Genomic DNA, 14,348 nt, shown 5'->3' on the forward strand with positions numbered 1-14,348 from the left:
ATAATTTAATTTAAATTACTTTTATATACAACAGTAAACTAATAATCTTATATTCTATCAACTAAATTATTTTTTAAATTATTATATCACTCACTAATTCTATAAACCTATTTTTCATTTCACTTTAAATCTTATCATTGTTTTCTTGATCTAAACAATCAAATTTTCGTTAATCTTTTTTCTTAAATTCACTCAATTTCACTCCTAAAACAAACACACACTCAATCTTTCATATATATATATATATATTTTAATTTAAACAAATTTATTTTCATTTTACTTTCTCCTCAAATTCACTTTCCAATAGATTAGAGGAAAGAAAAGTAAGAATGAAATTGCACTTATATTATTATAACTTGTATATAAATGTGTTTGCAAAAACTTATATATTTATATTAATAAATATAAATATATTAAAATAAAAAAAATGCTTGACAGAAAAACTTAGACATGAAAAAATACAAATTGATTAAAGTTTTTAAATGATTAATAAAAAAATATGAATGCTAAAAGAATTAATTTTCAAAATCACACACATGTAAATGTTTAATGTATATTACAGTAGTGTAATAACCCATACAATGCGCCAGAACTTGCATACATTTTGTTTTATGTCAAACTAAAGTAGATATCTATTCTTCTCACATTAAAAATATCTACACAGTTTTTTGTTTCACATGTTTAAAGGCGAATTTAAAGTTTCAAACACGTATTACAGTTTTATGTTATAATTCTAATTCTTTTAATTTCAAAAAGATATATTAAAAAACTTTTTTAAGCAAATATTTGTCTCTTGTAATATTATGTTTGTAATTTTCTTTTGACTTCAAAAATTTATATTATTACACGTGGAATCAAATATATATATATATATATATATATATATATAACTTCCTCCAGAAAAAAAGAAAAAGCTAAAATCATTGAGACAAAAGATTTTATTTTTAAAAATTACTATAGATAATTTTTTCGAAATCTAATAATTTTCATATAAAATTTCACCGCTCAGAATAATTTCCCTAAAAATTAGACCCTTTCCGGAAGTTAAAACATCGAAATGGAAGATTTAAAATGTAAGGGACTAAATCGGATATTATTAAAAAACTGAAGAAAGAAAATAACAATTTAGAAAAAGAGAGAGGGAGAAGGGATGAGGGACATAATTGTAGTTGATTGACTCGGTGAGCTGGGGTTCAAAGAAAACATTTGATTTGGATCTGATTTGGTACTTTGATTGTTACCTTTGATTTTCAGAATTAAGATTAGAGAGCATAGCAGAAAGTAACCGCCATGGACGCTTTGAGGAAACATGCCACCAAGTTCAGAGAGCAAGTTGCCAAACAGCAACAGGTTTCGTTTTCCTTCCGTTCAAGCTTGTCTTTTTCTGTCTTGTCACTTCAATTTCGGTGGTTTTCTTCTAAAATTAGCGTATGGGTACCCCAAATTTGTGGAATTTGGTCATCACTTTTGACGTTTTAATTATTGTTCTGAAATGCAAGTGAAAATGTGGTTGTTGACTAACGGCTTTCTGGGTGAACTTTAGGTTCAGATAGATACTGGTTTACTTAGGTAAGGTGTTGGATTGGATTATTATTTTTCGGGGTGTGTTTGGCACATTCCCGTGGATCAACCACATTGTTTTTGTTTTTGTTTTTGTCGTTTAGATTCACACTTTCAGAGTTATAGGGTAATGATACTTCTGTTTTTTATTTTTTATTTTTTTGTCGAGTTTCCAGTTCGTGATCTTTCTTAATGTACTTGTTACTCAGGCTGTAAAAAAGCAGTTCACCAGTAGTGGTTATGAGAGCTCAGATGTTGTGGTCATTGATGAGGTCGAAATGCAGAGGCATCAACAGCTGGAAAAGCTGTATAGGGCCACACGTGCAGGGAAGGTATGCATTTTCTCTTCTTGTTTGGATTCATTGTTAATGTTTGAACAGCAAAGAATTTCCTACTTCATAAACTCGATATAGTATGTTATATGTATATTAAGGAAGTTTATTCAGTGTCCATGGACCATGCATGCATGGTGACGTTATTGTGGTTATCATTTATGGACTCACGATTTTTTTATTGCATTTTTTGTAACTTCTAATTCCATTTCTTATCAAGCTTGGATCTGCAGTCTGTGAAAGCGTTTCAAAAAAGATGGGTGTTGGTACTTATTCTGAATGATTTTCTTGTTGCTGCTGTCATCACCCCAAAACATTGTTATCCTACATTTGACCTAATACCTCTTGGAATACATTTTAGTTATTAGAGTTGTTTCTGTCATATTTACTTTGAGTGAGGTAGTGAGAGATGGGGAACATATTAATTAACTGAGGGTGGGAGTAAGTATGACTGTACGTCTTTGGACCGCAGTTCTAGCAGAAATTGTCATTTATCATTTTGGGTAAAATAAATTTATCTTCAACGATTGTCTTTTCATGTTGGTTCTGTTTATTGATATGCTCAAAACTACCTTTTGTTCCAGGACTTCCAGAAAGAAATTGTTAAAGCAGCAGAAACGTTTACAGCTATAGGTTACAAGCATATTGAAACAGGTGGAAATTGATTTTTGCTTCTTTTTTCCTGCAAATTCAGTATACTTTGAGGAGTAATATGTTCAGGAATTAGAAGCACCTAGAAATTTTGTATATGGGCTTATGATTTGATTAAATCCTCATAAACAATACCCATGGTAGACAGGAACAAAACTTTCTGAGGATTGCTGTAAATATGGAGCAGAGAACAACAGTGAAAATATATTAGCTAAGGCTGCATCTGTATATGGTGATGCCCGCAAGCATGTGGAAAAGGAGCATGAAGAGTTAAATCGGCTTCTTTCTACCCAGGTGGACTTTGCATTTGTTGATCACATGTATAAGTTTTAATGCAAGTTCAAAACGAGAGAATCTATTAAATTATTAGTTTTATCATCTAGCCACATTTGAATATATGAGTATTCGTAGCTGTGTACAAGTGTTACATATCCTCTCTTTGTTCCTTTTCTCCATTAAATCATTTTTTTGCTCTGTTTTGAAAAGTAAAAAGGTAAAAAGTAGTGTGAGTCTTTAAATCCTGGACATTTTTCATTAGTCTCGCTGCCATGCTGTTTTTTATCGTACAATAATCTATTGTGGTGTCTACTGGAACATAAAACAAGATGAAGTCCCAAAATGACCAAATTTTATTTACCAATTGTCAATTGAATGGTTTGTTGAATAAGTAGTTGGTTAAAAAGATGATAGATGAGGAAGTGATGCTTAAAATATGAATCAGTGACAGAATTTTGTCAGGAAGATTCAAAGGAGTGTATAATTTCCCTTTGCTATTTTAACTATCCATTTCAGTGTATATTGTTTCCTGACCTTAGGATGTGGCTGTATTTTTCTATTCTAAGTCCTCAATACCCATGCTCTGCTGTTTTTTGTGTTGATATATGGGGCTCATTGTTACTTTGTATTACCCCACTAATGTTTATAATACTCTGATCTGGATCTCTAGATTCTGAGTATCAATTTGATCATGCTATTGCAGCTGGTTTGGAAAATAGAATTGTCAATTTGCTTATTGAAAATTATATTATAATAGAGTAAATGACATTGATATCCCTTAAGTTTATAAAATATTGCGTTGACTCTCAAAACATAGCAGTCCCAAATTTTATTTGTTTTCAAACATGTACCATTCGTGACACCCTTCAGAACAACTGAAAATTAAATCTTAGAATACTGCATAGGAGGTCTAGGTGACATTTGGAATCCTCGAGGAAGGTCAATTTAATTTATTATTCGCATTATCTTTAAATATTATAAGGTGAGAAACATGAATCCAATGGTTTCACTTCCCAGGTGTTAGATCCTTTGAGGCAAATGATCAATGGTGCACCTTTGGAGGATGCACGCCATCTTGCTCAACGGTATAGTCGAATGAGACAAGAAGCAGAGGCACAGGTAAGTCAAAGTTTAGAATGAATTAGCAATGTCTTCTCTTGGATCAACCAGTAACTTAATTATGATTTGAATTCTGAAACTCGTTTATGAGATGGAACGAAAGGTGAAGTTTTGAAGTTGTAATATCTCAAATTTAGAAAGAATAATATATTTCTTCTGTATTTAAATAATGAGGCCATTGGTCCTATAAGTGCACGAACCTGTTGTTTATTTTAGGAAATTTAGAGAGCTAATTCTAAGGAAATAAGTCCTTGTAATTATGAGGTTGTTTTTAAATACATAATCCTAGTTTTAATAGCAAGGTACACCTATAAATTTATAATAAAGAATATAATTATAGAAAGGATAAAATAAATAACTTCCTAAAATACATCATGAGCATAAAATTGTAGAAAGGATAAAAGAAAAAACTGCCTAAAATACATAATGAGCAGCACGGTTTTGACATTATGTGATAAAGATGTTGATATAGTTTGAGAAGGTGAGCCCAAAGATGTCATGAGCCAGGTATTGAATCATTTCAGCCATGGACAAATAATGGAAAGTTTATTCTAGAAGGAAAGAGAGGACACATTGGAATCAAATATGAAAAGTAGTTGTTATGCTGAGAGGAGGATAGTGGTGTCAAAATGGCTTTTGTGAAGAGGGGGACTGATAGATCCTAGATAAACCAGTTTCCTCCATCTTGATGAAGATGTAGAACGCTCTCTATCATTCTCTCTGTTCCCCCCATTGCCTCCGTTTGTGACTGAATTATCATCATCATCCAGTTTTCTTGTTGAAGACGTTTTCTCCACCACCCCGTAAGCCCACGAATCATATCTTCCAGATTTTGGAACCGCTGATGAGACTCATTTTCCTGCCTGTCCAGGTCTTGAACCAATTCTTGCACCATCTTTTCAACCCCATCCATGCGTGACTCCATTCTGGTATGCACCATGCCCTATCTATCCCTCCCCACAGAACCAAGAAAGGGCTCTGGATACCAACTGATAGATCCTAGATAAAGAACTGTACAGAAAGATACTCTTTATTCCAATACTGTCTATTTCCTTACCAATGAAGTAGGGAATGAGACAAGAATTCTATTACAACAGAGGTAATTTAAGAGACCTAACTCTCCACAACCTTTTCCTCCAAACTAAGATACAAAAGACATAATTCCCCTTACCCACCTAAACAGACTGTTTTATAAAGTCTGTGACAGTTGTGACATAACTGTCCTAACTGTTAAGTTTTTTCTTCTACTATAGACAATGCCAAACCTATAAGGGACTTTTCATTTTGGGGATCTTTTTAGCCAATGGCTTGGCTCACAGCTCTGGGGGATGAGAGATATTTAACCTTACCTTTTCCATTTTCATTTGGTGTTCCTGATGCCACAGATTGTCATTTTTCTGTCATTTTATCTGATTATGTGAACACTACCATTTTCATATCGCTAAATATGCATTTTTGTAGTTACTTTCTGTTACTTAGTCGCATAAGATATTTTGATGTGAGATTACAAAAGGGCAACATGATACTCCTATATATGCTGATTTTCTAGGCCAAGTACAAGGGTAGAATTACTAGAGCAAGCTTGACTCAGTGGTATTCCTAAGGTTCAAGTCTCTTAATAAAAATCCTTGCAACAACTTTCTATGAATGCACACTCTTAACTAAGGTGGAGAAAAACTCCTTAAACAGTTAAACCACATAATATGAAAAGCTCCTTAAACAGTTAAATTCATGGAAAGGAGGAAGGAGGACTGGCTCAAGCAATGCAATTATGCACAATTGGAAGTTGCTGGATCTCCGGCATGGGCTTCAATAATGTCTTGAAAGCTCACTTCTGGGAACCACAAGTAGGTGAAAAAAATTTGGAATATTGGATTTAGGTGGCTGTAGTCAGAAGACAGTCACTGGGGAAGAAAAATGTCAAAGTACAGAGATACTCTAGGGGAGGGAGGACATAATTGGAAAAGTAGGAAACAGGGAGACTGAATAACTATGAGGTGGTTTAAGAGGATATCATTTAAAATGAAAACATTAATCTATTATTCCTATTTATACTGATATTTTTGGGCAAGTACAGCTTGAATACAACCAAGAATGGGATAATTGGTTGAGAGTATATTTGGACAAACTTTTACATGAGCACTTTTAGGAGAAGATAATAGGAAGAAAAGAATAAAATAAATTTCTCCATAAATAAAATTAGTTTATGCATAAGTTAAAAAAATCAATTTTTGAAGAAGTTAATATAAAAATGTTTCTATAGGTTAGCTTACGGAAAAACTCATAAAGAAATTTCTCTTAACAGGCCCAAAGTTATGGTGGATGGGTTTGCTCTAATATTGAAAATAGAATAAGGGAGACTCAGAATATTGTAGTGTGATGTAAGCAATGATAATTTGAAATAGGAAACGTTGATCTCTCACCCCAGGTTTTGCTATTATCGTAGACTGGGCATAATACAACTAGTATAAGGTCAATGATACTCCTAACCTCGTAAGACTCCGAAAAAATAACAATCTTGGTAGTCTGTTAGCTACTGTTCAGAAATTAGGGAAAAATTGGAATAAAAGATGGGATTTTATAGGTGAAATCCCCTGGGTCCTTGATAGTTGATGAATCTAGTTTAGAAAGAGAGAGAATAACTGCAAGCGTTTAAGCCAGGATTTTGAGAGCCTCAAATCTCTCCCCCAGGACCTATCTCACTGAAATTCAATGCGTCTAGTCTCTTCCAAGTTCTGTCACCAACTCTTAACTCCCTTAACTGACAGAACAGGAACCATCCTGTTGGGCCTACGTAACATATTCTAATGCACTGATTTTTAGATCATGATTCTTATCTATAACACACACTTCAGAGTGTGGTGGTTACTTTCTTTTTTTCTGAATCTTATAACTCAAGTTTGTTTTGAATTTCAATCAGACGGAGGAGATTGCTAGAAGAAAAATACGGGTTCGGGAATCTCAAAGTGCCGAACACGTAGCCAGACTGCATGCTGCGGAAGCAAAGATGCAGGAGCTGAAAGCAAACATGGCAGTTCTAGGTAAAGAAGCTTCAGCTGCATTGGCTGCTGTTGAAGCACAGCAACAGAGACTTACTTTTCAAAGGCTTGTTGCCATGGTATGATAACAGTGATTGCTAGTTATTATATAAATATATGCCTAACTTGTGATGGTTTTAGAATTTTATTTTAAAGATTGTGCTTGTAATTGTTTAGGTTGAAGGAGAAAAGACTTTCCATTTAAGAGTTGCAGCTATTCTTGGTGAAATTGAAGCTGAGGTGAGAATCAAATTTCTTGAACTTTTAAGAGTATAATAATAATTATTATTTATTTTTAGGAAAATATTTTTTAACAACTAAATTTTGAGAACTTTCTCTTACAATCTAAGGTGGCATATTATAAGTGGCTTCTCATTTTTTCATTTCTCTATATTCCAAAATCACTTAGAAGATGTCAGCTCAGGTTGGAAGAGAAAGTTGTCAAAATATCATTGTCCTTATTGTTATTCTAGTGTGTTATTGTTTCCATGAGTTGTTTGCATTTTCTTAATATTAATTATGTATCATCTCATTGGGACTTCTCAGATGGTCTCAGACAGACAGAAGAAAGAATCTGCCCCTCCAGTGGGTATTTCTGAGAATGGCTCCGAGAAAACTATGTACTTCTTGGCTGAAGTATGCTACATATTCCTAAAGCTAATCTTCCCTTTGATTATTATTTTGATGATTATCAATTTCATTACTATTATGATTATCATTCTTTCTCCTCAACTGTTTTTTGGTGCATCGCTTGCAGGCAACACATCCCTTCAGTGCTGAATCAGAAAAGGAACTGAGTTTTTCAAAGGGCGATTTTGTGGTTGTGCGAAAGGTTTATGCAAAACATTTTTCATCTCAAAATTTCCTTGATTAACTCATATTCTCAATTTTTGAGCCTCCATGTTTACCAAATTTCTAAATGCTTGCCCAGGTGAACCCTTCAGGGTGGTCAGAAGGAGAATGCAATGGTAGAGCAGGATGGTTTCCTTCTGCATATGTGGAGAAAAGACAAAGAATCCCCTCTAGCAATTCAGCCAGTGAAGTTTTCTAGATTCTACTCATCTTATGCTATTCATTCTTTATTTCCCATATTGGATTTTGCACTACATTGTTCAAATTTTGATAAGCAAAAGGGGTAGGAGAAGGATAGTGAAATTGATGAAAGTGCTACCCCAGAATGGATAGAAAGGAAAAAGGGTGTTAAGCTGTGGGGTAAGATACATGTGGTCTGTCCTTCCTCAAGGGTGATACTTGACACTAGCTTTGCAGACAGTTTTTCCATATATATGTATATTTTTTACTTTTCGGCCACAGACTGAGATTTCCTTTTGTCTTCTGTATTCTTATTGATTGATTGGAAAACATGTGTCTTTGTTGATATCATTTCATTTTTGTGGAAGTACTTATTGGAAGAATGAAGATAAGATTTGAATTTTGTACAATCCCAAGGTATTCCTATAGGTAGTTCACTGGAAAGAGAAGTCTTATTTTATAGTAACTGAGGATCGTGATTCACAAGACAGGAATAATAGGACTGGGCCAAGTATTACCCTAAAGCAAGATCATCTTCTTTTTTGGACGGTTTGATCAAGTTTTATACTTTACTTTTCAAAGGAGCTTTCTTTTTGTCTTTTGTCAAGGGTTCTTATTCATTAATAGTTTGCTTTATAATGGAATCTTGCTAAGATTTTTTTTTTGTCTCTTTAAAATATTAAGTTGGCGATTTGATAATAGTTTATAACAGGAGGAGTGCAGTTTTTATGTGTTTAGGATATTCTGCCAAGAAAATAAAATATATTCCTTAAATCCTCAGTGTTTGAGAGATTACATTGCATTTTGAGTGATTATAGTTAAGTGGCACGGATTTATTGAAGGGGGTAAAGTTGTTCTAATGCTGATTGCTTGTTTTGTTAATCTAAGTGTATAATATACAAACTTTTTTAGAAAAATTGTTAAGTGAGAAAATAAAAAGTAAAATGAAATAAGTTTATTCATAATTAAGCTAATATATTGAAATTATCTCACTTTTTTTTTAATTTATGTATAAAATAATATTAGCTTATACAAAATAGTATTTCATTGTTCCTTTTATTTTCCCCTAAGATTCCTTCAAGAGAAGTATGTTTAAAAAATGTCCAAATTTGTTCTTGAACTCAACCTTTCTTAAAAGACAATATCATGAATCCAATTATGTTGGCATTTCTGAAAATTATTTCACCCCAATCACTGCATTTATATTCCATCCAAACCATGTTATTCATTGTCACTATATAGTAAATTTAAGATAAATTCATATAAAAATATTAATTGCCTACATATTTTAAAATTCAGTTAAATTGTGATATTTTTTGTTACTTTTTATTGAGTGCATAATTAGGGTTTTAACTTATTAATGAAAATAAATACTAGTTTACATTATATATGCTTTTATTATAAATATTATACTAAAAAATTATATTAATGAATAATTACAATGAAATATTATCTATATAACTTTACTTCATGTATAATATTTATTTACATATGAAATTATTTCCATATTTTTAATTTAAAATTATATTATAAATGTATATTACAGTTTATGTATTAATGTCTGCCTAATTTTAGAAGGAGTTGTCAAATGCACAGAATAAATTATTTAACTAAATAATGAAATAAATAGTAATAGTATGCCCAGTTTAATTTTTAAGTTATAGACATTATACTAAAAATTCATATCATCAAGAGAGACGTAGTAGTATCACAACTACTATATGGCTGAATAAATAAAAATAAGATTTTAAATTTTCAAAATTAATTAATAAGTCATCCATCATCAGCAACTAAGTGATAAAAAAAATTTGAAAATCATTCAAATAAATATCAATTAGTTAAGCGTTTGATATAAATTTTTGAAACATGTCTATTTTAAAACAATTAACGTAAATTAATTGATTCTATACAATTTTAAAATACTTTTAAGTATATCATCGTTTTGTATCAATTGAAAACTATGATACTTGATATTTGTATTTATACTCATATCCGTTTTCAGCTTATTTAATTAATTTGAATAACATATAACGTATTTTGAATTCATCATCATTTATATTTTCGACAATAACTTATAATTGATTAGAATAAACCAAATAAAGTTTTTCAAAGTGTATTTTTTTTTTTAAATTGATTGGAAAACTTATAAAATACTTTTACACTTAAATATTCTTTTCTAATATACATATATATCTTTATACATAAACATTTTCAAATTCAGATTAAATATATTTATTTTTATCACTAAATACTTGATTTAAGTTTAAATGGAATATTAACAAGAATGTAAAAGTTAGTTCTTCCAGCATAAAAAAAATAAAATAGCATATACTTTTACTGACAAAATAAAGATAAAAGTTACAAAACAATATATATTCAACTATCGTTAACCATCTTCTGAACTGAAATTTGATATTAGAACATGCATCTCAAAACATTTGTTTATAAGATATTTTTAAAAATAAAATTAAAAATGTAGCTTTAAAATTAAGCAAGCATGTATATAGTACTCATATTAAAATAATATATTTATTTATAAGCAACTATTGTAAACAAATTGTATTAGAGAGGTATTTGTTTTAAGGTCCATGAAAAAACTCTTTTACTAAAGAAAGCTAATATGCCACTCTAAAATTGTTTAAACAATGTTTTATTTACTTTTTAAAGGAACTCGATCTAATAAAAACTATTATTAAATTTACATAAAAATATATATATATATATATATATATATATATATATATATATATAATTTTTTAGTTTATCATATTTTTTTAAAATTTATTTTTATTAAAGCAAATTGAAGGTAAGTTGAGGAATTCCTTGGACCATTTCGGGTAACTTTCTCCCTCAAATGGTCTCATGAGACTGTTGAAAGTTACTTGAAAGGTTTTCTAATTGTTTCTCTACCGTTCTAAATAATTCAATTTTAAGAATAAAACACATTTTTTGTTGTTTTGGAATAATAAATATTATTGTGTACCATAAATTTAAATTAAAAAATATAAGTTCTTTAATAACTTAGGGAACACAAATTACATTGTTCAATACACATAACATTTCCTGTCAGATATTAGATATTTCCTATATGATTTATTTTTGTATTTTCAACTGAAAGTAAAATAATTTTTTTTTCGAAATCCTATAAAAGTGTTGTTATTCGTTTTGTTTGGAAACTTGAACTCAGTTTTAAAGTAATTTTAAAAACAAATAAAAAACAAGCAATGCCAGGATATTTGAAGTTATACTTTACCCAAACCCTAAACTTCCATTCTTAAACACCTTCACTTTTTTTTTTCTTTTCTGAAAGTGATAATTTATAGAAAAAAAAAGTACAAAACCAAGGTACATTCATAAAATACAAAATATATGTTTAATTATTTATTGAAGTAGAAATAGATAAAAAATAAAGTAAAATAATATTTTAAAACATATATAATTTGTTTGATTTAATAGAAAATAAATTGTAGAAGGTGATACCTATTGTGCTTTTGTCAATGGCATGTGGATATTTGATATGTCACCCACTCCTTAAATTTAGTGTTTATTCAATTAATAAATCGAAATAGATTAATAAAAATGCCTGATGATGAATTAACTTTGAAGAAGGGTTTTCAAGTTAAGTTTAGTTGTTGTTGCTCACAAGAATTATGTTTGTAAAGAATTCACTCACTTCAATCCAAATGTATTCGATTCAAATGATCCATCAGCTTATGTTAACCGAAGTAATTAACACAAAAATATTTATTTACAACATTTAATTTACATTTCACAATAAATAAATTTACGTAAAAAAATATGATATTTTTGTAAATAAGTGAAAATCATTTATGTCAGATTTCTTATTTTCTTTACGTAAAACATATTATTTACGTCAAACTTTTAAGTGCTCAATATAAATAATATAAATAATATGTTTTACATACAATAAGTAAGTAGTAAAGTATCATGCTATTTTTTCTTTATATATGAGATTCAGGGTTCTCCTCTTCACTTCTTACTACGCGAAAACACACTGAAAACGATCTTATGAGTTAGGTTTTGTTCTTTGGTGGCGAAAAGGTGTTGGTTTGAGGATTCATAATTGCTGATGTTTTTGTTTACTAAATTTTTACATTTTCATTTATGATTGTGATTGTTTATTGGTCATGGCTTTGCATCAATGTCTTATTGTGTTTATTTGTCGAGTTTGTAATTGTAATAATACATTATAATGGTAAAATAAGTTTGCGTTTTTTTACTTTCTTGACATTTACAATAAAAATTGAATATTGGTTCTCACCTTAGTTCATTTCTACTACCAATAAAAGAAGTTATAATGAAATGAGTGTTTTTGAACTTGTTTTAGTTTTGGGTGTTGTGTATCAAATAAATTTTTTTCATAAAGTTGAAGAAGAGTTAGTGAATAGAGAAAACAAACTTAAGACAAAGGTTGCATCACTCGGAGAGAATATTTGAACAAGTTCAAGGGTATTAAATACCCTTTGGCCTCTACAACACATTCTTCTTCCTTTGTAGCTCAATCTCTATCCTAAGTTTGGTTTCTTTATTGACGAATGATAAGTTTCTAAAATACTTACAATTTTCATATAAGTTTGACACTTATTATGCTTTAATTGACCATATTTTGTAATTAAACAACTCTTTTTAACTTATAATTACAAAATAAGGTACTAAAAAGAAGAAAAATAGGTAATTAATGAATTTTTGATGATTTTGCAGCAATTTCTCAAAGAATTAAATATGATGCAATTGAGTCCCAAAATATGTAACTAAGCTCCAGTAAGGTGGTTAAAGAATGATCTAGAATGTGACTTTTGGAGTTGAGCCACAACAAAGTGGTGTTCAACACTTAAGGCGGTACATGGTTGAGCTACAAGAAGGTGGTGTTGAGCCACAAAGGCGACAAAGACATAAGAAAACCCTTCAAAGAAGGAAACCTCCGTGGATGAGCACTAAAAGTTGGACTGAGATCCGCCCAAAATTTTTTATTAAAAACCTCATGTCCTCATTTTAGACATCGAGTGAAAAGTTAAAAATGTAGTAGTAGAGTGGAATAGACATGTGAGGCTAGAGAGAGATGCTCTTATTGTAAAATCTATGTCTAGATGCTGATGGAGTTGTAATATTTTATGAGTAGTTGAACTCTCTCGTGTCTAGGTTTGATGTAATCAAATATAATTTTATGTACTTTTATTTCCTGGATATTTATCTATGGTTCCATTTAATAGTTTGTGGTTTGATTTATGCTTAATGATGGATTGACAATCATCTATTTAATTGGTTTGGATTGAGTTGAAAAATTGGTCTTAACTTGTGTGGACAAATTGACAACTTATCATATTTCACTGGTTTGAATTGAGTTGGAAGACTGAATTAAACCATCACACTATTGCGAGAGACTTCCACAAGATCTAGACCGTGTGCTGGATGAGAAAGTATTGCACAATAGAGCAACAATTGATTCAACTAAGAGCAGAGAAATCACACTGAATTTGAAGTCTTCAGGTTATAAGCTATAAAAATGAGCATAAATCTAAATAAAAAGAGTACTTAGAGGACATTAAATATTAAATAGACAACATAATAGTGACACAAGGCATAGAAGAAGATAAATTTTTTATTCTACTCAATTTATTAATACTATCAATATTTACACACTCTCTTTATCACAATTCAAAAAATCCAAAAATTAACTTTCAATATATTTAATAATTAAAACTAAATGACTAATCATATTTATGAAACGAGAGTCTAATATTCTTAACTTTTTTTCTTCGAACAATAAATTAATAATTTGTTAATTCTTTCGGTGCCACTAAAAGTAGTTGAATTTGATATCTACTTAAAAAATGAAAGAAATTAAATTATTAAATTTTATTTGAATATTTAAATTTGACTAATATCTTTTAAAGTTTATTTTTAAAAAATTTATATTTTAAAATAAATATTTATAAAATGAAAAAAATTATCTTAAAATTAATTAATTTATCTAAATATAAATATTAAAATATAATATTCTTTACTTTTTTTCATAGAAAATATTTATTAAAAAAATAAGAAAATATAATTATAAACAATTCAAATATTATGTGTTTTTAGTTCTTGAAATTATAGAAATTCTTTGTGGCATTGCAGTATTAAGTCATATCTTAAGAATTATGTATCATGAATATATTATTATCATCAATTAATAATGAACATTCTTACATACAAATTATTTGTTTCACTAGTTTTTTTTTTAATTAAAAGTGCATGTTTTAAATTCATTAGCCACAACATAACACGAAGAAAAGACTATGGGTGCACATCACACAACACAATACAACTAAAGGTGGGG

At 29.8% G+C, this 14,348-nt stretch overlaps 1 protein-coding gene across 1 annotated transcript; it reads left to right on the plus strand.

Moving 5' to 3' along the window:
- The first annotated feature begins 1,093 nt into the window (after positions 1 to 1,093).
- LOC114179515 (SH3 domain-containing protein 3) lies at positions 1,094 to 8,418 on the plus strand. The gene is made up of 10 exons (XM_028065882.1): positions 1,094 to 1,350; positions 1,770 to 1,892; positions 2,477 to 2,546; positions 2,692 to 2,837; positions 3,837 to 3,938; positions 6,859 to 7,056; positions 7,154 to 7,216; positions 7,523 to 7,612; positions 7,734 to 7,808; positions 7,908 to 8,418. Exons 1-10 carry the CDS (start codon positions 1,291 to 1,293, stop codon positions 8,025 to 8,027), a joined length of 1,047 nt encoding a protein of 348 aa, XP_027921683.1. The 5' UTR covers positions 1,094 to 1,290; the 3' UTR covers positions 8,028 to 8,418.
- Positions 8,419 to 14,348: the final 5,930 nt, after the last annotated feature.

This window comes from Vigna unguiculata, chromosome 3 (genome assembly GCF_004118075.2).
Source record: "Vigna unguiculata cultivar IT97K-499-35 chromosome 3, ASM411807v1, whole genome shotgun sequence".
In the NCBI taxonomy this organism is placed as follows: Eukaryota; Viridiplantae; Streptophyta; class Magnoliopsida; order Fabales; family Fabaceae; genus Vigna; species Vigna unguiculata.

Excerpts from the sequence above, each read along its gene's own strand:
- LOC114179515 (XM_028065882.1), top strand. The coding sequence starts at position 1,291 with ATGGACGCTTTGAGGAAACATGCCACCAAGTTCAGAGAGCAAGTTGCC. Across the intron at positions 2,838-3,836 it reads ATCGGCTTCTTTCTACCCAG|GTGTTAGATCCTTTGAGGCA; the intron begins GTGGACTTTGCA and ends TTCACTTCCCAG. Across the intron at positions 7,217-7,522 it reads TTGGTGAAATTGAAGCTGAG|ATGGTCTCAGACAGACAGAA; the intron begins GTGAGAATCAAA and ends GGGACTTCTCAG.